Here is a 27,176-nt window from a genome sequence, read left to right on the forward strand (position 1 = left end):
GACAGGAATGAGGGAAGTCCCTGACTAAAGTTACCTTCGTCCGTGGAAGCTGGCAGGTGAGAAGGCTTGAAACAAGCACTGTCGGCTTCAGAACATGGGGAAGCAGTCAATATCTTGGAGCCTGTGAACGGAGACATCCAAGGAGAGCGTCCTGGGGGCACTGCGCGCTCTTGTCTGGGGTTAAAAGAAAAGTCGCTGCTCTTTTTACCTGAGCTGCCCACGGAGCCCACAGTGTCCTTCCACAATGATGTCTCCACCATGGAGTTCTCAAGAGACAAAGGCGAAGTTCCCAAGGGAGAGGCAGCATCCCCCACAAAGGTGCTGCCAATGTTCCTCACTGTTGGCACCTGAAGCGGCAAATCCTGCAGCGGAGGCTGCATATCCTGGGGGTTAATCCAGGCAGCTTTGTGCCTCGTGAACCTGACGTCTGATGGGCAAGAGGGGCAGTCAGTGTCCAGGAGGCTGGGCGAACCATCAGTGTCACCAGAGTCATCACTCCCCCCTTCCCAGGGCTCCACAGGAAAGTCCTGCTGGCCCAAGGACTGTGACACCATCTTTCCAGGCTCAGGGTGGATGTGAATTCCGTTGTCCTACTAGCTCAGGGCCTTGGATTCACCATGTGCCAGTAGGAGGGCTGGAGAGTTGATCTGCAGTGAGTAAGAATCATTCAAGATAAATGAGGGCTCAACCATATTTTTTTAATGCAATTTCTGTTGAGGATATGAAAAATAAAGAGTTTGTACTTCACCCTAAACAGCACAGTTCATCCATTTGGATCTATAAGTCAAAAAATAAAATAAATCAGTGTGGTGAAGGCCTGGGGTACAGAGCAGAGGCAGGCTAGAAAGGGACAATGGGGGGAAGGGGGATGTTTCAACAATAAATATAAAAAAAATAAAATAAAATCTGTCATAAACTAGCAGCAAACATGAGGGTAAGAAAGGGTTTTCAAAGCATAAAAATAATTGAAGAGTGTTTTTATTATAAGGATAAAGTTGTATAAGGATACTGTTGATAAAACAAATAAAAATGTAAAACATCTATGCATTATTCCAATAAAAGCAAATGTCAAAACAAAATTGGAAATATTATCTAGAAGTAAAGGCACATTTTCATAGTTTCTTATTTTTATTTAGTTTGTGTTTGTATTTCAACAAAGTAGACAATGGCACATGAGACTGAACAATCAATAGCACTAAAAACATGTAACTTACATTAGCATATAATGTTTATACTATAATAGCAATATAAATTTATGATTAGTTTATCATAACTAAAGAACACAGTGTAAATCTAGAATCTATCTAAAATATGGTCTGCTCACTTTAAGCTCAGTTTTTAGCTTTAGTAAATGAGGTAATGATTAAAATGTCAAGAGCTACACAAATGAGAAGCACTCTTGTCACTGTAATTACAGGCCCAGCACAGTGTCTTTCTGCTCTTCTCCCACTGTCCTTCACACTGTAAGGCTTCAAAGCAACCTCAACAGCAAAAACAAGGTCAGAAAGGGGAAGACCTAAAAACAAGCATTCTGCTTAGGCGAGTTTTACCTAAATAAAGGGTGGGGCACACAGTGAGTATGAGAGTTTGGAGTCATTTCCAGGGTTTTCAATACCATCATTATGTACGTAGATGGCTCCCACATGGATCTCTATTCCTGATCTCTCCTTGAACTCCAGGAGACACTGATTTCCCCCAAACCGGTTTCTCCCTGGTTTGCTCGATCTCAGGAAACACACCTTCCAATGCTGAAGCTACAAAATCTAGGAGTTATCTCTGATCCTATATTTGCCTAGCAAGTTTATATCTATAGCTACCACCCTATTCTAAAGTCACCATCTTCTCCCACCTGAACCTCCTCTATTTTTCCAGTGGGTCTCCCCACTTCTACTCTTGTCTATTTGTAATCAAAAGGTATTCAGAGATATTTTTTAATAAACTTATATCAGATTCCTGTAATTAACCTCCCTCCAGATCCCTGCCCATAGCGACCCATCAAATTGGGAATAAAATCTAAAATCCTTACCTTGTCCTTACAGCATGACATGTTCCTGCTTTTCTCATTTATCTTTGTTCAAACCATGCAGCAAACTTTTGAGTCCTACAAACTCTTGCACACCCTAGTCCCTCTGCTCGGAATGTTTTTCCTCCAAATGATCGCTCATCTGGCTCCTTCCTGTCTTGTTGTATGCCTTGGTTTATGACTTACTTCCTCAAGAAGTCTTTCCTAACTACCTATCTTAAAGTTGTCCCCCCATTACACCTTATCACATCCCCTTGCTTAATTTTCATCATAGGAGTTCTCACTTCCTGGTATTTTTATTGGCTCTTACTGTCATTCACCTCCACCCCCTGACTATAAGCTCCATGAGAGCAGAGGCCTTGTTGTGTGCTCTCTGCCAGGTCACAGAGTTGTATACAAGGACTCAATAAAAATTACAAACTAAATGAACAAATCCAACGAAGTGGAAATAAAGTCACAAGCTGGAGAAACAATTTCTGTGATAGATATAACTGCTTTATTATTGTGGCAGAATTATTCATACAGAGATAGAAATAATCCATGTTTCATAAATATATGAAAATTTTTCCACCAAGCAAAGAGACAAAAAGGTACATGTGAAAATTCTATGAAAAATCCTTGGCTTTTGTCTATTGGGGGATCTTCTGCTCGAGGTCACATCTCTTGGAGTAATGTAGATATGTTTATATGCCATCCTGAAACCACTGTGCAATGTCCAATTCATCTCTCACAAAATATCACAGAATACAGTGATAACTGGCAGAACTTGCTACCCTGAAGTGCTTCATCTTCCTTCTCCCAACCTAAACTCTTACCTTGTATCTCAATTGCTCTTTGTCACATCTTTTGCTCTCCAAAATTATAACATTTTAAATGTTATAATTACAAAAGAAAACCATAACTATGGTTTAATAAAATGTCCAAAGCACAGAAGCCTAGAGCAGAAAGTGAAGATCTCTGATTGCACCAAGCACCACCAACCCTACTTCATTCCCAGACATAACATTGTTAACCATTTTATTCCTCTGAGACCTTTTCCTGAGCTAACATACATATGTCAGATCAGAAATATGCTTTGTTTTCTTTTCTATATACACACATGGGAGTATACTGACCATATTCTATAACCTACCTTCTTTTTCTCTCAATACTATTTCTTGAGGGTATATATCATATCATTCGTCTTAACTGTCTTACCACTTTCTATAGTATAAATGCATCATAGTTTACTCAGATGCCTATTGATGGAAATTTAGTTTTCACTACAAAAAATATACAGCAATAAACATCTTTGCTCATGTTGCTTCTTGTTGGCTTTCTTTTACCAAATATTTTGTGTTACTAGTTCCAATTTTAATTCTGCCTCCATAGTTCATGATGACATTCTCTATTTCCAAGAGAATTATGTCATGTTTTAAGTCATGTTTTATTCTCAATTCTCTATACTTCATATCCGTTTTTGTGTGTGAGAGATGACAGATATAAAATCATATAAAAAATACAAAGCCTCAAACAAATCCCAGTATTTTTTATAAACAGATTGAAGTCAATAATTAAAAAAGAATGATATCATTTACAAACCTCCCTGGTACAGAATTGACTTAACTGCCTTGAACAAAAACAGACTTCCTTATAAAAAGTAATTTTCAGAAGCAGGTGCTTGCTCCACTTCCTTTAGAAACGTATTCTTGCATCACACCAATGGGTGTTGGCTTTTCCAGGTTATAAAATGATAATCTTTGAGAGCTGAAATAGGCCCACCGAGATCAAAGCCATGTCTAAGGTCACAGCTGGGTAGTGGCAGGGAGAAGATGACAAGCCAGGTTGAACACTCATTAAGGAACATGATTTTCTCTGAGAGGCAGATTGCCACAGAGGAGAGAGCAATGATTGGGCCCTACTGATAAGTCCAGGCCCTACTGATAAGAGGTCAACATGTCCATTTCTTGATCTTCAGATAATCCATAAGATACTATCATATAGTTGCTAGTTGTGTTGCTTGGTGCCACACTGCTTGAAGTCTGTTAGTTATTCAATTAGACAAATATTTCTTGATCATCTACCACATTGTCTTTATTTTGGTAGCACTAGGTTAACAGTTGTGATTAAAATAGGCTTCCTGCCCTCCAGTTATTTACATTCTGATGGAGGAAAGATAGTGACTAAACAAACATTCATATATTCCAGGTACTGATAGGCAGTAGGTAATGTGCGTCTAAGCAATGTGTGACATCTTCTCAAAGTGCTTCCCACTGTCATAAATGGGGTCTTTTGAATAAGAGATGGTTAGGTACAAAGATAAAATCAATTTCCCAAAACATTTTAAAGGTAGAGAAGTCAAGTTGCAAAGCTTACCGTCATTTCTATTGAGATTTTCCTACACAGGCAGCAGCCAAGGCCCTAGAGACAAAGAGAGACTCCAAGACTTCCCAGCCAAGTCATTCTAGATGGGTCCCTGTTCATCAGTCAGCGGTCTTGTCGAGAATGACTACATCACTAGGGCTGCTATAGAACCACATTAGTGGCTGTAAATATGCAACCTTTTTAAGAGGGTTGGGCATGAGCCACCATGACCTTTATAGGGACCTCACAAAAGTCTTTCAGACCATAAGCAGCCAGCACTTTGTTGGCAGATGAGGGCTTTAGCTCCTAATATCCCTAACAATGTTGAAGTTACTTCTTGAATTGGCAGACTTGGGATTTAGGATTTCTCTGCCCCAGCACTACTAACTGAAAACATAAATAGGACCATCATAATAAAGACTCATCTTAAATGTTAATTCCTCAGTGAGGCTTCCCTGGTCACTCTATAAATAATGGTAACTCTTCCTCTCCCTAATAGTTCCTCTCCCCTTCCCAATTCTTATTTTTCTCTTTACTCCTTAGCACTAATCCCTATTTTATTTAAGCTCAGTGACTAATACCCACTAGAATGTAAAATCTCTGAGAGCAAGTTTTAAAAATTTTTATTTTAGATATTGTTTTGTTCCCAGAACTAGAAAGAGGCACATGTAGGTGCTCAATAAATATATACTGAGTATATAAATGAAAGAATGAACAAACAAATGAACAGTATCTAAGTATGGTTATGTTGATTATTTCTGTTGCTCAAGAAAGAAAGTCAAGAAAAGATGTCACCGTTTAGAAAAAAATTGGAGATCATGGCCTAAAATATCTGCCAACCACTTCCTTAGAAAGAATGTTAGAGAATAGGAATTACAAACAAGACTTGAGGATAAAAAGTGAAATTTATTTCTATCAATTTTATGATGTCTTAATGCAAGAAAAAAAAAAAATGAATGGATCTTTAACCATAGCATGTGAGCTCTTTGGTTAACACAGTTCCCCAGAACCTCTTCAACTCTTTTTGTAACCAAATACGACTCTTCATGCTTTGACTTTAAACAAAGATTCACATTCCCAAAGATGTTGATAGACTCAAACTATCACATATCAAACAGAAACCATGAAGATGTTCAATAATGTGATGCCATAGCTTCCATCACAGTGGCCAGGAATTAGAGTGAACTGCAATTTCACACAACTGCACCTTCACCACAGTACGAGCTGAACACTCTGTTCTAATACTAAAAAACTAGGAGGGAAACATATTGCAATGGTGGCATCACATGGACTCCTCTATGACTAATTTACCCTTTGGCAATGACTTTTAGATTTGAAGGTCTATTGTCAGAAGAACACAGAGGAAGCACAGAAAACAGTTAAGAGAAATAGGTGGGGTGGGGTGGGACGAGAAGGGGAAAACCCAATGAAGGCAAAGATGAAGGCACGCTACATATTTTATCTAGAAATACTGCATGGTTGCCCAAGACACATAAATCACTAACATCCTGTGGTCATTACATATGTCATGCTTCCCATTCTCACTCTGAACAATGATAACTTGTGATATTTCAGGTTTCATTATGCCTATTTGAGAACTGAAATGGAGGCCATTAGGGGACTTGCCCAATGTCTCACCATTAGTAATTAGCAAAAGTAGAACAAAACCAAAAGTCTGACACCTGATCCAAAGCTCTTTCCACTGGTATTTACATGTTCTGTTTGGACTAAAATTAGCAAGAAATTTTCTATTTCGTTAGCAGGGGAGGGCAGTTGGGAATGATCGGGCCAGCAGGGGAGCAGTTAGGCGTCAATCAGGCTGGCAGGGGAGCAGTTAGGGGGCGATCAGGCTGGCAAGCAGAAGTGGTTAGGGGCAATCAGGCAGGCAGGCAGGCGAGTGGTTGGGAGCCAGCAGTCCCGGATTGTGAGAGAGATGTCTGACTGTGGAATCGGGCCTAAACCAGCAGTCGGACATCCCCCAAGGGGTCCCAGATTGGAGAGGGTGCAGGCTGGGCTGAGGGACACCTCCCCCCCCATGCATGAATATGAATTTCATGCACCAGGCCTCTAGAATATCTTTTTGAGGTTCTAAATGTTCTAAAATCTACTGGTAATAATGGCACATATCCGTGAATGTACTTAAACCAATGAATTGTACACTTGAATTGGGTAAATTGTATGTTATGTGAGTTCTATCTGAATCTCAATAATGCTGTCAAAAAATGAAATGGGAAGAAATACCCATCTCTCATCAAAACAGTTTAGGAAGACTAGCAAGCACTGGTATTTCATAGGTTACAGATATCAAAGGAGCATAAGCTATAAGTTAGGCTGTAAACAGAGGCATTGAAAGTTAAAAGGGGAAATAGAGAATAAATGAAGGCTGTGGACTTCAGAAGAAAGATTCATTTGATGTGAACCCCAATAAGGAATTTATCTGCTGAGATGGACTTCCTATGGTCAATCAAAAGCCCAAATTTTGTGAATAATACGAGCCTGGAGCCATTTGCTGACAAGGGATTCTCATGCACTCTCTACACCAGGAAGACCCTCAGACTAAATCCTCACTTCCCACACTATGCCCTGCTTGTTTATGCCACATGAGTCAACTATTATAAGGGAGTTCCTAGTTTCCTCTTTATGACCAAGGAACTTAGACCAGCCCCATCCAAATTGAACAGCACACTCTGGATGCCTCATTTACAAAAAACAGACCTAATTGGGAACTTGGGTGGAAACTTTGGCTATAAAAGGCTTGGTTGAATACAATTTAGGTTTCTACATGAATCTGTGTCTCTTGAGCTATAGCTCATTTTCATCAAGTAAATGCTTTTTATACTTTATTAGAGGCCTGGTGCACAAGTTCATACACCAGTGGGGTCCCTCGGCCTGGCCTGTGGGATGGGGCTTTGGCTCTCGGACATCCCCCAAGGGGTCCCAGATTGCGAGAGGGCACAGGCCAGGCTGAGGGACCCCACCGGTGCACAATCAGCACCAGGGAGGGATACAGGAGGTTGGCCAGCCGAGGAGTAACTGTGGGAGGGCTCCAGGGCCCAGTAACAAGCTAACCTACCAGTTGGAGTGTCTGTCCCCTGGTGGTCAGTGCACATCATAGCAAGCGGTTGAGTGGCCTTAGCATATCATTAGCATATTATGCTTTGATTGGTTGAATGGTTGACCAGACGACTGAACACTTAGCATATTAGGATTTTATTATATAGAATTATAGTCTAAAGTTAATTTTGACCTACAAAAGAATACTTAATAAATGTGTCTAACATAGGTATATAGAGAGACAAGAGGAAATAGAGGTGAAAATACCACCACAGCACCATCTAGAAAAATAAAAATAAAAAACAAGGGCTGGTAAAGACAGATCATCAGCATGATGGCCAGCAGTGACTGGGCACTGACTGCCAAATCCTACACTAAGGGCTTCGGGCATCTTCCTTACCTTGAAACCAGCACTACAAGGAAGGTTCTGCTGGTCCCGATTGATAGATGGGAAACAAAGTCAAAAAGGTTCAGTACCATGGTTGTTTGGTTAAGTGCTTATCTTTTAGAAATATATTCAGAAGTATTTAAAAGTAATTTACAGAATTTCTTGAATTTGCTTTAAAATAATACAGTGGGAAGTGCTGTCGGTGAATATGGATAAAACACAATTGGTCATATTGATAACTGCTGAAGATGGGAAAAGGGTACTTGTTTACTATTCTGTCTACTTTTCAGTTTGAAATTTTCCATTAGAAAATTCCCTAAGTTTAGGAAAACAAAAACAAAACACAACATTTGCTGTATCTGTCCATGTATACTTAAGTTACCTCTCTGACCTCTTTATCTATTACCTCTACACTCCTCTATCTCCATACCTCTCCTGCAACCCCTTTTGCCCTCTTCCACCCCTCTATCTTTATTCAAATTTATTCAGATTGAGATTCACCATCAACCTTTTTAAAACTTTTTCCCTACAAATATACACTATCCCCATTTACTGTATCTACTATTTTATTATGCCCTATTTTTTTCTATAGCACTCATCTTCTGGTATCTTACCCATCATCATTAATTTATAACTAATGCATGGCATTTACTATGTGTCTGGCACTGTTCTAAATTTTATATATACACACAACCTATAATCCTAACAACTTAGGACATCACTATATTCATTTTACAGATAAGAAACTGAAGCACAGCTAGTATGTGGGGACAGTTTACACCCAGCTAGTCTTGCTCCCAAGTCTGCAGTCTTACCCAAAACAGCACAGGGGTGAAGCGAAGACAATGTCAAAAAGCACCAAGCACAGAGTAGCTGCTGAGAATCCAGCAATATCACTGACATTGACATGCTTATCTCTCTCAGCCCAAATATCACAGAGAACAAGTGTAAACTAAGAGTGAGCAACCAAAAGCAAAACAAAAAGCAAACAAACAAAAACAGGAGATCCCAACATAGTGGCCAGCAGGATGGCAGGGAGGGAGAAAGTATGAGTGAGTAAAGGAGTAAGAGGGGAGTGTGTGGACGTATGTGGTGTGTGTGGGGATGAGTGAGGGAGAGTTATATCTCACAGCTGTCTCGGGGGCTGGCAGATCAGGCTCTCCTGGATGCAGAGACCCTGCTACTGCCACTGGCATTCCCAGACCAATACGGCTCTGGCGGGGAGCCCATGCCATCTTGAAGAGGGGAGCTGGGGAGGCCAGGAACACAGCCACACCAACACCCAGACTGTCCTTGGACACTATCCTAAACTCACGCAGTGAGCTGCTGGCCAGCCATAACTTGCAAGGGATGACTGCCACTGCCACATCCCTACAGTGAGTGGCATGCTACCTCATCTCGGGCTCCCAGACATCTGCAGTGAGTGCACACCAGAGAGAACTCTTGCACTGCGCTAAAGGACCCCGTGGTCCAGGATCCTGCTCTTTAGGATGCCACACTGAGTTCACATCAGGGAGATCCCATGTCCCACCCTGCCCAGGCCCATGCTGATGGTCCCAGCCAGAGACACCTGGCACAGTACCCCACCCAGACCCCAGGACCATGCTGATGGTGCAAGCCAGAGGTATCCAGAGTGGCACCCAACCCAGGCCCTAGGACCTCACTAAATGTGTTAGCCAGTGGCACCCAAAACCCCACCCAGGCCCCAGGACCATGCTAAATGTGTGATCCAGAGGCACCTGGTGCCCCACTCAGGCTCCAGGACCAAGCTCATGGTGTGAGCTGGAGGTACCCGGTGCAGGACCCCCTCAGGCCCCAGGACCATGCTGATGGTGTGAGCCTGAAGGACCTAGGGCACCACCCTTCCCTGGGCGCCAGCTCTGCAGTGAATTGCATGCCAGAGGCTCTGGGACCTCATAGGGCAGTGGTCAGCAAACTGCGGCTCGCAAGCCACATGCGGCTCTTTGGCCCCTTGAGTGTGGCTCTTCCACAAAATACCAGGTGCGGGCGCATGTGATTGGAACTTCATGGCCCATGTGCAGAAGTTGGTTTTCGGCTCTCAAAAGAAATTTCAATCGTTGTACTGTTGATATTTGGCTCTGTTGACTAATGAGTTTGCCGACCACTGTCATAGGGAGTCCCACACCAGAGAAATTGTGCATGAGCCCCTGCAAACCCCCAGAATCTGCAATGGACAACTGAGGGACCAGGCATGTGGAGGAAGGGAGTAAAACTCAGAGCAGAGACGATAAAGGCATAAGATTCAAGGCAGACCCAGCCTCTGAGCTAAGGATCCCTGGACCATTAGACCACTAGGGGCTTCAACCTCTTGGACCTCAAGCAGGTTGCCCAGGGCCAGAAAGAGAGAACAACTCACATTACATAGAAATAAATACAAAGGAACAGCAAAAATGGGGAGACAAAAAAAATCCCCAAAGGAAAGAAAAGGAGGACTCACTAGAAAAGGCACTAAATGAAATGGAGGCATGCAATTAGTGAGAAAGAATTCAGAGTAATGGTTATAAGGATGTGCAAATGTCTGGAAAGAAATTTACCAACATGTGTAAGAATCAAGAGGAAATGAAGAATGACATAGCTGCAATAAAGAACACAAGGGAAGGTTTAAACAGCAGACTAGAAGAACCTGAGGACTGAATCAGTAAGTTAGAAGACAGGGTAGAAAAAAAATCACCCAATCTGAACAGGATTTGGGGCGGGGGTGTTAAAAAGCAGGAGAGTTTAAATGAAAAGAAGCAACATTCACATAATAGAAGTGCCAGAAGGAGAAGAAGCTGATCAAGGAATAGAAAACCTATTTGAAGAAATAATGACAGAAAACTTCCCTGACTTGGGGAAGAAAAAAGTGACACAGCACAGAGTCCCAAACAAGATAAACCCAAAAAGAGCCACACTAAGACACATCATAATTACAATGGCAAATTTTAACGACAAAGAAAAAATTTTAAGGGCTGCAAGAGAGAGACAGAAAGTTACCTACAAGGGATCATCCATTAGACACTATCGAATGATTTCTCAACAGAAACACATCATGCCAGAAGGAAATGGAATGAAATATACAAAGAGATGAAAACCAAGCGACTAGCCCTGACTGGTTTGGCTCAGTGGATAGAGCGTTGGCCTGCGGACTCAAGGGTCCCAGGTTCGATTCCCGTCAATGGCATGTACCTTGGTTGAAGGCACATTCCCAATGGGGGGTGTGCAGAAGGCAGTTGATCGATGTTTCTCTCTCATCGATATTTCTAACTCTCTATCCCTCTCCCTTCCTTTCTGTAAAAAATCAATAAAACATATTTGGAAAAAAAAGAATATTCATGATAAAATAGTAAAATAATGGGAAGTGGCAAGTTTAAAAAAAAAAACACCAAGCGACTAAATCCAAGAATACTATACCCAGCAAGACTATCATTCAAAATTGAAGGTGAAATCAGGAACTTCATAGACAAAAACAGACTTAGGGAGTTTATTACAACCAAATCAGCAAAACAAGAAATACTAAATGGACTGGTGTAAGAAGAAAGAATAGAAAAAGAGGGAGAAACACAAACATAAAGAAGAAAAATGGCAACAAGTAAGTACCTATCAACAATAACCTTAAAAGAAAATGGATTAAATACCCCAATCAAAATACATAGAGTGGCAGAATGGATAAGAATACATGACTGATATATATATTATCTACAAGAGACACACCTCAGAACAAAGGACTCACACAGACTGTAAGAGAAGGGATGGAAAAAATTTTTCAGGCAAATGAAAATGAAAAGAAAGCTGGGGTAGCAATACTTATATCTGACAAACTAGACCTCAAAATGAAGGCCATAACAAGAGATAAGGAAGGCCACTTCAAAATATCAAAGGGATCGATACAACAAGAGGATATAACTCTGGTAAATATATATGCACCCAATATAGGAACAACTCTATACCAACAAACTGGACAACCTAGACGAAACGGACATATTCCTAAAAAAAAGCAATCTTCCAAAATTCAATCAGGAAGAATCAGTAAACCTGAATAGGCCGATAACTACTGATGAAATTGAAGCAGTAATTTAAAAAACTTACAGAAAACAAAAGCCCTGGTCTGGATGGCTTCACAGGGTAGTTTTACCAAACATTCAAAGAAGAATTCACACCTACCCTCCTCAGACTATCCCAAAAAATTCAAGAGGAAGGAACATTTCCAAGCTCTTTTTATGAAGCCAGTATTACCCTAATCTCCAAACCAGATAAAAGGACTACAAAGAGAGATCATTACAGGCCAATATTCCTGATGAACATAGATGGTAAAATTCTCAACAAAATATTAGCAATACATTAAAAAGATCAGAAACCATGATCAAGTGGGAATTATTCCAGGGATGCAAGGCTAGTACAATATCCACAAGTCTATAAACATGATACATCACATAAACAAATTGAAAGACAAAAAGCACATGATCATATCAATTCATGCAGAAAAAGCATTTGACAAAAACCAACACCCTTTTTTTATTGTTGTTTTAAAATATATTTTTATTGATTTCAGAGAGGAAGGGAGAGGTAGAAAGAGATAGAAATATCAATGATGATGAGAGAATCATTGATTGGTTGCCTCCCACACACCCACTACTGGGGATCAAGCCCAAAACCCAGGCATGTGCCCTTGACATGAATGGAACCTGGGACCCTTCAGTCTGAAGGCCGATGCTCCATCCATTGAGCAAAACCAGCCAGAGCCCAACACATTTTTGATAAAAAACTCTCAGCAATGTGGAAATAGAGGGATCATACCTCAACATAATAAAAGCCTTATATGACAAACCTACAGCCAACATCATACTCAATGGGCAAAAACTAAAACCATTTCCCCTAAGAACAGGAACAAGACAGGGATGCTCACTTTTACCACTCCTCTTCGACATAGTACTGGTTGTGCTAGCCATAGTGATCAGACAAGAAGAAGCTATAACAGGCATCTAAATTGGAAAAGAAGAAGTAAAACTGTCATTATTTCTAGATGACATGATATTATACATAGAAAAGCCTAAAGACTCCATAAAAAAAACTACTAGATTTAATAAATGAATTTGGCAATGTAGCAGGTTACAAAATTAATACCTAGAAATCTATGGCATTTTTATACACCAATAATGAACTCACAGAAAGAGAAACTAAAAAAAAACAATCCCACTTACCATTGCAACAAAAAAATTAAGATACCTAGGAATAAACTTAACTAAGGAGATAAAAGACCTGTGCTTGGAAAACTATAGGATGCTGAAAAAGAGATAAAGATATAAAAACATGGAAGATTATATCATGTTCATGAATTGGTAGAATCAATGTCATTAAAATGTCCATACTACCCAAAGCGATCTATAGATTCAATGCAATCCTCATTAAAATAAACGGCATATTTCACAGACTCAGAACAAACTCTCAAAAAATTTATATGGAATAAATTTTTAAAAAAAGACCCCGAATAGCTGCATCAATCAAGAAAAAACAAAATTGGAGGGATCACAGTGGCTTTGTAATATAACTTGTAATATATCAAGTTATATTACAAAGCCACTGTAATCAAAACAGCCTGGTACTGGCATAAGGACAGACATATAGACCAATGGAACAGAACAGAGAACCCAGAAATCGACCCAAACCATTATGCTCAATTAATATTTGACAAAAGAGGCAAGAGCATACAATGGAGTCAAGACAGTCTCTTCAATAAGTGGTGTTGGGAAAATTGGACAGATACATGCAAAAAATGAAACTATACTGCCAACTTACACCATACACAAAAATAAATTCAAAATGGATAAAAGATTTAAATACAAAAAGGGAAACCATAAAAATCTTAGAAGAATCCATAGGCAGCAACATATCTCCTAGCAATATGTTTACCGATACATTTCCTAGGACAATGGAAACTAAGGAGAAAATAAATTAATGGGACTACATCAAATATAAAGCTCCTGACAGCAAAAGAACCACCAACAAAACAACAAGATAGGCCACTGCATGGGAGAACATACTTGCCAATGTTACTTCTGATAAGGGTTTAATCTCTAAAATTTATAGGAAACTCATACTACTTAACAAAAGGAAGATAAACAATCCAATTACAAAATGGGCAAAGGACCTAAATAGACACTTCTCGGAAGTGGACATACAGAAGGCCAAGAGACATATGAAAAAATGCTCAAAGTCACTAATCATCAGAAACGTGCAAATTAAAACTACAATGCAGTGTCACCTCACACCTGTCTGAATGGCTACCATCAATAAATCAACAAATGACAAGTGCTGGTGAGGATGTGGAGAAAAGGGAACCCTACTACACTGCTGGTGGGAATGCAGACTGGTGCAGCCACTATGGAAAACAATATGGAGTTTCCTCAAAAAATTAAAAATGGAACTCCCATTTGACCCAGTGATCCCAATTCTAGGAATATATCCTAAGAGACTGAAAAACCAATGAGAAAGAATGCATGCACCCCTTTGTTCATAGTAGTTCAATTTATAATAGCTAAGATTTTGAAACAACCTGTGCCAATCCACAGATGAATGGATTAAAAAACTGTGGCACATTTATACAATGGAATACTACGCTGCTGTAAAAAAAGAAAGAACTCTTACCATTTGCAACAGCATAGATGGACCTGAAGAGCATTATGCTAAGTGAAATAAGCCAGTCAGAGAAAGATAAGTATGACTTGATCTCACTCATTTGTGAAATATAATAAACAACATAAACTGATAAACAAAAATAGATCCAGAGACATAGAAACATCGAACCGATCATCAAACCTCAAAGGGAAGGCAGGAGAGGGTCTGGGGGGCATTTTGGGGGGGAGTAGGGTAATAGATCAACCAAAGAATTTGTATGCATATAAGCATAACCAATATAACCAATGGACACAGACAATAGGGGGGTGAAGGCCTGGGCTGGGAGGTGTGGCCAGGCATAAAGAGGTCAATGGGGGAAAAGGGGGACATATGTAATACTTTCAACAATAAAAAATTTAAAAATAATCCTATCTAATAAATCCTATCTAATAAAAGGGTAATATGCAAATTGACCATCACTCCAACACTCAAGATGGCCACCCCCATGTGGTCAAAGATGGCCTCCCCCATGTGGACACAAGATGCCACCACAAGATGGCCAGCAGGGAGAGCAGTTGGGAGGGACCAGGCCTGCATGTGAGGGCAGTTGGGGGCAATAAGGCCTGCAGGAGAGGGTAGTTAGGGGTGACCGGGCCGGCAGAGGAGGGCAGTTGGGGATGACCAGGCCTGCAAAGGAGGACAGTTGGGAGGGACCAGGCCTGCAAGGGAGGGCAGTTGGGGGCAATCAGGCCTGCAGTGGAGGGAAGTTAGAGGTGACCAGGCCAGCAGGGGAGGGCAATTAGAGGGGACCAGGCCTGCAGGGGAGGGCAGTTAGGGTCAATCGGGCCAGCAGGGGAGCAGTTAGGTGTCGATCAGGCTGGCAGGGGAGTGGTTAGGGGGTGATCTGGCTGGCAGGCAGAAGCAGTTCGGGACAATCAGGCAGGCAGGCAGGCAGGTGAGTGGTTGGGAGCCAGCAGTCCTGGATTATGAGAGGGATGTCCGACTGCCTAATAAAAGGGTAATATGCAAATTGACCATCACTCCAACACACAAGATGGCTGCCCCCATGTGGACACAAGATGCTGCCACAAGATGGCCAGCAGGGGAGGGCAGTTGTGAGCGATCAGGCCAGCAGTCAGGCATCCCTCGAGGGGTCCCAGATTGGAGACAGTGCAGGCTGGGCTGAGGGACACCCTCCCCCCACACCGTGCACTAATTTCATGCACCAGGCCTCTAGTAAATAAATAAAATAAAATAAAATCATGACATTTTTATATGTGAAAATAAAATTAAAAAAAATGCTGCATTAAAAAACAAACAGATTTTTATATAGGTCCTAGCGCAGTTTAAATTGCAATCAAAATGTGGCATTTGAGTCTGAGTTTGTTGTCTTGTAAAATCAAAGAATGAAGTCTCAAACAAAAACAGTCAGTGGTACTGGAGTTTATTGAGGGAAGTCAGTCCTGCAAAAGGTGCAGCTGGGGTTCCAAGAGTAGGCTAGCGTCCAGATCTTCCTTTCCATGTTACAGTCAGGTGTAGTTCAGCATCCAAGGTAATTAAAGTCTAATAGTCCATGTGTGAAGGCCCACATGGCCATAAGCCACATGGGCAACAGGGAGCACATCTCCTGCCATCAACCCAAGAACCTAGCATGCAGGGGAGGAGAGGGCGAGAGGAAGCGCATACCTCTTAATTTAGGAGACAGCCTTACTAGTTCCTGATTGGCCTTTTCAAAGAATTCTGCCTTAATAACATTCTTGGGATGGGTTAGATGCCTCACTGTCCTGTGATTGGTTATCTGCAAGTTGCCTGTCATAAAGTTCATGCCTCTTGCATGTGCCCTTCCTTCCCCACCAAGTTGGGGTGTCTTAGTAACTCCACCTAGTTGGGTTCCTGTTTTTCTCCTCCTTCCTCCTCCAAGGTGCCAGTTCCTGTCTATCTAGCTTCCCTCAATATCCTCAAAATGATTTAACAATTGAGCAATTTTGTTTAAAATACTATTAAAATATGCATTCACAAATGTTCAAATCTCCTCACCTACCAGATGTAAAGTGGCCATATGTACCAAAATCTGTCTTCTAAGAACAATCCTATATAATAAAAGCCTAATATGCTAAGTGTCCGGTCATCTGGTCAGCCATTCAACCAATCAAAGTGTAATCTATATATATAATGACCAGTCGCTATGATGCCCCACTGTGGCCAGTGAACTGCCCAATCAGGTACATATGTCTCCTTTTTTCCCCATTGACCCAAGATCTCTCTATGTGGTTAGCTGACACTGATCCCTGGCCAGCATTGCAGCTTTACTTATTCCTCTGCTCAAACCTGCTCTTTTTCCATTCTTCCCAGCTACTGTTCTTAAAAGTATTCTATCTAATAAAGAGGGAATATGCTAATTGACCCTCATGCCATTGCAAAGATGGAGGCGCCCACAGCCAATAAGGAGGAAATATGGGAGCCTGGATCAGGCCACATCTTAGATGAAAGAATTGGTTGTGGGCAGTGACACAGAGCTATTAGAGTTATCAGATTTAGCAAATAAAAATATAGAACCCTCCAGTAAAATTTAAATCTTATCTTATAAAGAGGGAATATGCTAATTGACCCTCACGCAATCACAAAGATGGAAGTGCCCACAGCCAATAAGGAGGGAATATGCTAATTGACTGCCACACCTCAAAGATGGTGGCGCCCACAGCCACAAGATAATGGTGCCCAGTCCCCTCAACCCCACTGGGATGGCAGGCATGCAGCAATGCCAGGCCCACCCCCAGGCGGGCCCAGGTGCTCTGTGTGCCTGCCTCTGGATTCCCCCAGTCCCTTCAGTCCTCAAGCCGCCAAGGGCTGGCCTGAGGCACAGGCAAGCCTTGGATGGTGGCTGCCCAGCCGCCCAGGACCACCCGAGGCTCAGGTAACCAGGGCCGGCCAAGGCTTGCTCTTCTGGCAGTGACAGCAGCACAGGTGTGATGGGGCGTCACCTTCCTCTGATTGCCAGGTCGCCTCCCACCCCTGAGGGCTCCTGGACTGTGAGAGGGGGCAGGCCAGGCTGAGGGACCCCCCCCCCCCTCCAGTGCATGAATTTTCATGTACCGGGCCTCTAGTCCTTTAATAAGTACTGCCCACTACCAGACTCTCCCACCCCGATCAAGTGCAGGGCCGGCTGGCCAAACACCCCACCCTCTACCCCTGGCCAGCCCCACCCCCTATTGGCCTGCCCCACCATGATAGGCCCACAGCCCCTCCGCCTGGCCGGCCCCACCCCTGATCACCCCCCACCCCAATAGGGGGTGGGGCCAGCCAGCCAACCTCCTGAAGCCCCTCCTCCCACCCAGCCCCACCCCAGATTGGCCCCCCCCCACCCAATCAGGGGCAGGGCTGGCCTGCCAAACAACTATGGCCCCTCCCCCAGGCCGCTGGCCCCAAAAAAGCACCTCCCACCCCATTCGGGGGCAGGGCCAGCTGGCTCACTGCCCACAGCCCCTCCCCATGGCTGGTCCCATCCCCAATTGGCCCCCCAACCCCAATTGGGGGTAGGGCCTGCCAGCCAATCACCAACAGCCCCTCCCCCAAGCCGTCCCGGCCCTGATCGGCCCTCGTCAGGGTGGGCCAGGTGGCCAACCTCCCGCCATCTCCTCCTCCCAACAGGCCCAGCCCCGATCTGCCCTGGTTGGGGCCGGGCTGGCTGGACCCCACTTGTGCACGAATTTGTGCACTGGGCCTCTAGGATGCTAATGATATGCTAAGGCCGCTCAACCGCTCGCTATGATGTGCACTGACCACAAGGGGGCAGACAGTCAACCAGTCAACCAGTACCTATGACTGCATTGACCACCAGGGGGAGACACTCTGACCAGTAGGTTAACTTGCTGCTGGGGTCTAGCTGATTGCGACTTAGCGAGATGAGCTGGACACACCCTGGAGCCCTCCCATGGTCCCTCCTCAGCTGGCCAACCTCCCGCATCCCTCCCTGGCCCCAATCGTGCACCAGTGGGGTCCCTCAGCCTGGCCTTCGCCCTCTTGCAATCATGGAATCCAGTGAATTTCATGCACTGAGCCTCTAGTTTTCAAATAAAGAGAGAATAGGAAAGTACTTTATATGTACTTTCAGGACTCAATTGATTTCTGATCCATTATACTTCGTTAGAATAAAAGAAGGTAGAAAAAAAGTGTAAAGATAAAAATAAACTCCACCCTCCAATTTTCATCACCTGAAATAAACTAGAGAAAAGAAGCTGCTGGCTGTGGGTGCTTTTCAATGTTACCCATGAAGAGGAGTAAGTAGAGTTGCCATACCCAAAATATGCCTCTTTGGGATATTGATTATTTTAGACTGGTTAATTTCAAAAAACAACAGACATGGAGAAGCTCTGAAAACTAAGAAGAAGTTACCCTTTGTAAAAGGAATTTATCTAAGGACATTTGTAGAGGAAATATCAATTTTTAAAAGTGTTTCCTTCACTGCACCAGGAAGCAGAGGCTGTCTAAAACTCTAGAATAAGTTATCAATGAAAAAAGCAAGGACCTAAGTCTACATAACAATCCTACTCTTGTTTGCTATGCTATTCCTGGTAACCTCCCATATCTGATTCTTTACTCTCAATTTCTTTTGTCTTTATCTGAGAGTGGTAATTTAAGGTGGTGGCTTCTGACATTTTGATAAGTTACTCCGTTTTCCTGGGTCTCTCCCATCTATACAAGAGGTAGACATGTTATTAAACTTTAACTTTTTTTTCGCCTAATAATCTGTATCATGTCATTTTGACTATTAGACCAGCCAGCAGAACCTAAAAGGGTAGAGGAAATGCTTCCTCCTCAACAAAGCAAAAAGCAAAAAAAAAAAAAAACAAACAAAAAAACAAAACAAAAAACAACAACAACAAAAAAAAACCTTTGAAGTTTAATTTATATTTAATTATTTTAATAAATGTAGGGAGGATGATCCAAGAGCAAAACTGAAGTTATTTTAGGGGGAAAAAAATCAACAAACAATGTTCAAACTTAACTCAGGCAAATCACATGAAGTGTGTTGTTAATTTTGTAACGGCAGAAATTTCCTCTCTTCAATATGACCTTTTCTTCTTTGTCTCCTCTTGATTCAAAATGGCCTTGTCCAGCCTAGGAGCACCATGACTCACCTGCCTCCCTCTTTCCTTGCCTGTCCATTCCCTTAGTCATTTAGCCCTTAGGACATCAGATTCTGGTTGGCATCTAACAGTCTTAGGAACAAAGGCTGGGTCTGTTTACCATAGGGACAGAGTTTCAGTCAAATTAAAGATAACATCTAAGCCCAGTTGTGTTTCAGCTCCACACCCAGAAAGGCAGAAAAACCATACTGACCACATCCTTGCTAAGCCAGACACAATGGTCCTATGGCTGACATCAGGACCAAATGCATGACCCTAATTCCCTTAGTCATCATGATTATTGTTTTTCCCCTATATAACCCATCCCCTGGGGAGCCAGGTTTTAGAGAACTAGCTCACCTGTGTGTCTGGGGTTAGTGCCATTCCTTAAATAAACCCTTACTTTCTTTGCTGTTGGCATTTTATTGGGCTTTGATGTCTGCAGGCAAACAAACCCCTTCAGTTCCATAACAATTTTTAGCTTCTATTCATTTGCCATTTTTCAGCCTAATGTTAAAAATATGTGACTCTGAAACTTGTTTTTTTTTATCTCTGAGAACTGTTTCGCTTCCACAGTTCACACTTCTAGTGAGAAATGAAGCATTCATTCAATATGGAATCATTATCATCATTTTGTGGATGAAAAAAATTGAGGGACAGAAAAAGGAAGAAAAGTAAACACCACATAGCAACCCAGTGGCATTCTCAGGGTCCAAACTCTGGAACGTTGTTCCAGAGCCTTTAGTGGCACCCCTCAGGCCACCCCTATGTGTGGGATTAAACACAATACAGAAGTTAAAAAAAGGGGGTCCCAATTTTAATTTTAATACCAGTCTGAGAGAAATGAATTGCTAGCCGTTTCATCTTGGGCAAGGCTCTCTGCTTCAGTTTCTTTACAGGATTATTGTGAGAACTAAATGAATTGTATTATGCATATCTCAGTCTGACACACAATATACTATAAAATTTAGCTTTATTATCACCATCAGTATGATTTTATAAAGACTTACAGTTTAGTTTAAGTCAGCATAATAAGGGAGATCTAGTTTTATTTTTCAACCTCTTAACTGAGTGATCCTTCAACTCCCATTTGTTAGTCAAAATGGAAAAAAATGGGGGAAAAAATCAGAAGCCTTATTTGGAATCATGGTAAGATACAATATGACACCCGGGCACTAGTATCACTCATGTTTATAATCTCAGGCAGGCTGGACATGTGTATGTGTGTGTGTGTGTGTGTGTGTGTGTGTGTGTGTGTATATATATATATATATATATATATATATATATATATATATATATAAATAAATAAAGAGCCAGGGTCCGTAACGTCCAAAATGACCGAATGGACGACCGAACACTGAAGTCAGTCCTCTGACGACCCAGCACTGACTGCCGAGGGCTTTGCGGATAAGGCCTGGAGAGAGGCCCGGAGAGAGAAGCAGGGTCTGATCCACAGCCACCGAGGCAGCTGTTGATCAGCACCTTGCCTCTCTTTTTCTCCAGGCCTCACCAGCAGCCACGGGGGCTGCTGATCAGCCCCGCCTCTCTGATCAGGTCCAGAGATAGGCCCAGAGATGCTGACTGGCATAGAAATCGACCAATCAGAACCTAATATGGGTAAACTGTGAAGGCAGAACCTAAGGTGGGGGCTGAGGAGGCGTTTTAAGGGCAACAGCTATTTGGTGTAACGTGTAAGAAAGCGGTTCAATTTTTTAATGACCGGTTTGGCAGTATAGTGCATACGGCTGGCTATCAGTCCACATATAGGGATTATGTATTTGTGTCTGCCAAGAGCATCTCCTCCTGCTGAAAAAGGCTCCCCCCACACCATTTAAGCAATCCTATCTCATATAATCTATCTATACTAATAAAAGGGTAATATACTAATTAGACCAGGTCAACCAGCCATCTTCCGGATGTCCAAATTCCTTCTGGACAAAGCCATGGTGGTGGGGGCTGAGGCAGAGGCAGTTAGGGGCAATCAGGCCAGCAGGGGAGGGCCATTGGGGGTGAGATCAGGCCAGCAGGGGAGGGCAGTTGGGGGCGAGATCAGGCCTGAAGGGGAGGGCAGTTGGGGCGAGATCAGGCTAGCAGGGGAGGGGAATTGGGGGCAAGATCAGGCTGGCAGGGAAGGGAAGTTAGGGGTGATCAGGCAGGCAGAGGCAGTTAGGGGTGATCAGGCCGGCAGGGGAGAGCAGTTAGGGGCGAGATCAGGCTGGCAGGGAAGGGCAGTTAGGGGCGATCAGGCAGGCAGGCAGGTGAGCGGTTAGGAACCAGCAGTCCCAGATTGTGAGAGGAATGTCCCCCAAGGGGTCCCCAATTGGAGAGGGTGCAAGCTGGGCTGAGGGACCGCCCCATGCACGAATTTCGTGCACTGGGCCACTAGTCTAAAAATAATTGCTTAAATTTTAAGAGTAACACATCCAACCAGGTGAATCTCTCTTTTCCATATCAATCTAAATTTAGTATTGAGGGAAACTATTCAAACTTTTCAATGCTATTATCTCACTAGAGGCCAGGTGCACAAATTTGTGCACGGGTGGGGTCCCTCTGGGTGGCCTGCAGGGATCGGGCTGAAACCCGCAGTCCAATGCTGCCTGCAGCTCCTACCTACCGCACCCGCTCATCCCAGCCCCACTGTGCCTGCCGTGGGCTCGCGCCCATTCAGTTACAATCAGAGAGGCTCACGCTGCCACAGCAGTGCTTGCCAGCCATGAGCTCTGCATCTGGCGCCCTCCCAAGGAGAGTGGCCTGCGGGATCGGGCTGAAACCAGCTCTCTGACATCCCCTGAGGGGTCCCAGATTGCAAGAGGGCGCAGGCCAGGCTGAGGGACCCCACCAGTGCACGATCGGGCCTGGGAGGGACTGTGAGAGGGCTCCAGTGTGTGTCCAGCCCATCTGGCTCAGTCCTCATCAGCCAGACCCCAGCAGCAAGCTAACCCACCGGTCAAAGCATCTGCCCCCTGGTGGTCAATGCACATCATAGCAAGCGGTTGAACAGGCTTAGCATAGCATTAGCATATTATACTTTGATTGGTTGTTCGGTTGTTCTGCTGTTCAGTCTATTTGCATATTACCCTTTTATTATATAGGCTTATTATATAGGATAATTCAGGACTGCTAGCTCCTAACCACTCGCCTGCCTGCCTGCCTGATTGCCCCTAACCACTTCTGCCTGCTAGCCTGATTGCCCCCAACTCTCGCCCCTGCCACGACCCGCCTCCTCTGCTGGGACCTGCCTCCTCTGTGCCGCGCCATCTTGTGGTGGCCATCTTGTGACAACGGCTGGCGAGGATCACCTAGGCTTTTATTAGTATAGATACCTTCAGATGGGGGTGGGGGGATATACTCTTTCTGGAGCACTTGACTTATCTTCCTCTAAAGACCATTCAAATGAAAATGGCATTCTTGATATTTATCCTTGGCTCTGATAGAATCTTCCATGTCAGAAATTAAGAACTCCAACTTTAGAAAGCAAGCAATATTTTCAGAGTTAAACAGGTCTCACGAACAACATGTCTAATCAAATCTAACTCCCCCAGAGGCCACGGCTCTCAGTGCTCATGTAGATCCTAGCAGCTCCCCCACTTTGTACAGGCCCTGGAGAAGCTGATAAAAAAGGCAAAGTTCTGGTCCCCTGGTGCCCCCTGATGGGCAGTTTCACATGGTAGTGCAGTGAAGAGGAACTGAAGCAAGAGCTTGAGAAACAGGCACATCCGGCCACTTTGGACAGGTAATCTGGAAAACTCCAGCACTGGGGGTGGGGGTGGGGGGGGTGGGGGGGTTTGCTGCCTTAACTCTGTGTTCTCAACAGGTACTGTTGGTAGCCAAGAGGAAGTGTGGACAGCAATGTGTAGAGACCACATTTCATACTTTTCAAAGTACTCCCCTCCCAGTAGTCTTCCAAACCACCCAGTGAAGCAGAGCAAGTTCTTTTCCCACTTCTCACACCAGCAAGTGAAGTTCAAGAGCAAACCGAAGTTCCCTGCTATTCGGCCTTAGGAAAGAGCCTAAGAAACTCAAGTTTCCCGAGCCCTCGGTTCTCTGCACTTTCCCACCACAACTTCAACTCAAAGATCCTTCCAAATTCCCTTGTAATAGCGTAGTAAGGGCAGCTATTGAATATGCCCTTTCCTTTGAGTCTTAATTCCTATTAGGGCGGAGTAACCCCTCCTCCGAAAGTTCTCCACGTTCTATAAACGATCAATTTCTCAGGGGTCTGTAGCAAACCACCCCACCTCGCGGTCCCGGCCAGGTGGGCGGGGTAAGAATAAAATGCAGCAACTCCGCTTTTTCCCTGGGCAGTCTCTGCAGGTGCGCTCAGACCAAAGCCTACTTCGTGTTTTCATGCTGCAGCCTAGCTTGGTTAAGTTCAGGAGAAGGTCCTCTGGGTGCGCACTTTTGAGGAACCGAGAAAAGCCACCGAATCCGGAACACGGCGCCTGGAACCACGCGGGGCGCAGGCTCTGGGCCGATAGTCGTCCCGCGCACAAGTGCTTGGAGGTCCCGCTCTGGTCCTTCCCAGCAGAGTCGCCCTCCCTTGCAAGTCAGTACAATAAAAACCTGCCACCCCTGCAGGGGAGCCGCTTCCTACCTTCTCCAAAAGCCCGCGGAGCTGCCCAGACCTACCCTGGGATCCCTCAGTCTCTGGCGCCCACCACCCCCCGCAACCCATCCCACTTCTCTCGCCACCCGCACCGCGCGACCCACCGGGAGGTGGAAAGCTGCTCCCCGTGCGCAACGCCTTGGTCTTGGCTCGCGCCGGTCCAGGCAGCGGAGCGGGAACCCCGCGCTCCCCGGCAGCAGAGACCGCGGGAGGGAGGAGCGAGGAGCGGAGCCCAGGCGCCTCACACCCCTCCCCCGGCCCAGGGAATCGGGGCTACCGAGGCAACCCCAGAAGCTCCCGCGCGACTGACAAGGAGATGCTGGGGAAGCGCTGGAAGGAACTTGGGCCCCCTCTCCCTCCCCTTCCCCGCGCTGCTGTGTCCTCGGCCCCGTCCCTCTCCAGGGCCCTAGACGACGTGGGCTGGGGACAGCCGGAAGCAGCTGTGCTCCCCTCTGTCGTCCTCCCTCCCAAAATCTCGCCCTGCCCTCGCTGGGGGCCCAGACGGGACCGCGCTTTCAGAGGTCGAAAAGAGAGGTGTGTAGACCTGGAAGACATATATTCCCAGCCCCAAACGCCCGCGAGCAGCAGTGTTTCGCATTTGGTACAATTGCCTGAAAGGAAGAATGATCCTCGGGAGTAATTTGGGTTAAAGTCTGCACCGACCTCAATGGGCCCAGCGGGGAGCTACAACTTACCCGTTACGGAGCCGAGTGTTTTCAGACCTCGGCTGGCTCGGAGCCCCATGCCGAGGACTTCACTGTCAGTATCTGTCCACTGGCGGCGAAGGTTTGGAATCCCATCGCAGCTGTGCCGCGGAGAGCATCCGGGTCGGGTGGGTGCTGGGGAGAAGCTGCCAACCAACACAGAAGGTTTCACAAGCAGAAACCTAAGCCCCGACTGTTAGTCAAGCTGAGCGCGTGCCGTCCTCCGCCCCTAGGGGGTTCGGCGCGCGCCAGAAGCGCCCTCCCCTGCCTGGGAGAAAGGATCTCCCAGTCACCTGCCCTATAACAACGCGCAGGTGAGCCGGTCCTGGCTTGCTTAGAAGAGTCCCTTCAACTTGGTGAAACCACACCTTACCGCCCTAACTTTGGTTCCTTAGCTTTGTTCTTTGTCACTTTCACACGTGGAACCACATCACAGGTATTTGGGGCTTAATTTACCGGTGGAACACCATCCTCCCTGGCATAGCCTGGCGTGGAGGTTAAGGCGCGGTGCTGAGTAGTTGCTGCTGGTTCAGATGAAGACAGCAGGAACCAATATCACAAAGCCAGGTGAATAGTAGCTGTCAATCACGCCGCTTCCGTTGAGAGCAGCTGTGTGTAGCTTAGACCTAAAGGAACTCTGGACATTTGGGGTTCTGTCTCAGGAATTCAGAATGACTGGGAGGGGCTTACATTAAACTCAATCAGAAGAAGTGGGTGTGGTATGTGTGCTAATATTTGTTGAGTATCTGCCATGTGCCAGGTACTTTTCCTAATTATCTTAGGCAATCCTATCAACATCTCTGAGAGTAGCAAATCATTTATTCCTGTTTTGCAGAGGAGGAATCTATGACTTAGAGAGGTTCAGTTACTTACCCAATGTCACACAACTAGTAAGTAGCAGAGTCGGGCTTTGAAAGCAGATGTAGCTAACACCAAACCCTATCTCCATTAGCAAGACAGAAGAATAATGAAATGAAGAGACCAAGCAAGAACCTGTTTCAGGCTATGGAAAAGAGAAGAGGAATCAAGAAGATGCCAAGATAAAGAATCTTAAAATAAGAGCAAACGTCATGCAAAGTATATCATTGAGTCTACTAGCCAACCAGCAACAAACTGTACCAGCATAGCAGACTGGACATAGTCCAAGGCAGGAAAAGCATTCTTGTAAGGAGACTAAGAGATTTTGGACCATGACTGTAAGATCTAGTTAGTTCCCTTTGAAGCCACTTTGAAACCATCTTAACCAAAAATGCCATAGTCTGGCCTGTGCACTATTTATTGTATGTGGCATCTTATATATTTGAACATATACATAGAACATCTAGCCACAAATATAGGAGGCTCACATTCTGGAAAAGTAGCTCTAAAACTAAGAAAGAAAGTTCGAGGACAGACTTTTTCAAATTAGGAATAACCCATGGGAAATCTGCTTTGTCTCCAGTGGGATCTGGAAGTACAATTGCCCAAGTGCTAACTGCTGATGGACAGGCTTTCCAAGATTGCCAAGTTGATTGGTCAATTCTGAGAAAGTTACTAGTAACTACAAACCAAGCACCATGCAGGAAAAGCAGAGGCTGGTTTCGTTTTATTTTTCATGAGGAAAGTCATCTTCCAGATCACAGTACCCTCCAAAATTCAGGGCTTGAGTATTAGGAACAACTCACCACTTCATCCAGCCTGGCTCACACCCAGCATCCATTGGTCATACACAAAGTTCCATTGTGGCCAGGACAGCCTCTTAGGAGAGTAGAAGCTGCCCTCCCTCAGGCTTCACAAGAAGCAATTTGTGCCATAAGCAGAGATGTGACCCTGTTTGGGGCTCAACTGATGGAGTCAGCATAGGGAAAATTAGTCTCTGTACAAAAGAGGAAGGAACTGAGATGAGATAAACTACGTAACAAGCTACAATAAGGAGCCTTTTGGCATCATTACCAAGCAGCTCTCCAGGGAAGGAGGGATGATCCTGCATGAGAGGGAAGCCAAGACATGCCTCAGAGCGTGACAGAACTGAGGGAAGCTGCATTTGGCTTGTCTCAGTTTCTTTCCCTCCTGCCTGTCTGTCAGTCTGAAACACCCGTTCTCCACAAAAGGACAACTTGAATTCCACTTAAATGAGGAACCTAGAATAGGCAAATGCATAGAGACAGAAAATAGGATAGTTAGCAATGGCTGGGAAAGGGGAAATGAGAAGTTACTGGGGTTTTTGTTTTTTAATATATATATTTTTTTATTTCAGAGAGGAAGGGAGAGGGAGAGGGAAAGAGAGAGAGAGAGGGAGAGGGAAAAAGAGAAGGAGAACAAGAGGGAGAGGGAGAGA

The 27,176-nt window shown here is 44.4% G+C and overlaps 1 protein-coding gene across 8 annotated transcripts in view; it reads right to left on the reverse strand.

Moving 5' to 3' along the window:
* Positions 1-26,582, reverse strand: part of RUBCNL (rubicon like autophagy enhancer) — a 75,081-nt gene extending 48,499 nt beyond the window's left edge. The window contains exons 1-4 of one of the 8 annotated variants that reach the window (XM_079778880.1): positions 25,733-25,840; positions 24,851-24,994; positions 209-427; positions 35-121 (exon numbers count right to left, since the gene is read on the reverse strand). In XM_079778880.1, coding sequence (XP_079635006.1) covers positions 35-121; positions 209-427; positions 24,851-24,994; positions 25,733-25,808 — 526 coding nt within the window. In that variant the 5' untranslated portion in view covers positions 25,809-25,840. Of the gene's footprint in view, positions 1-34; positions 648-748; positions 778-24,259; positions 24,334-24,850; positions 25,131-25,732; positions 25,841-26,523 lie in introns of those variants that run through there. The other 7 variants (XM_079778882.1, XM_079778879.1, XM_079778878.1 and 4 more) reach the window with 7 other exon arrangements.
* Between the last annotated feature and the right edge of the window lie 594 nt (positions 26,583-27,176).

The sequence above is a fragment of the Cnephaeus nilssonii genome (assembly GCF_951640355.1).
Source record: "Cnephaeus nilssonii genome assembly, chromosome: 8".
In the NCBI taxonomy this organism is placed as follows: Eukaryota; Metazoa; Chordata; class Mammalia; order Chiroptera; family Vespertilionidae; genus Cnephaeus; species Cnephaeus nilssonii.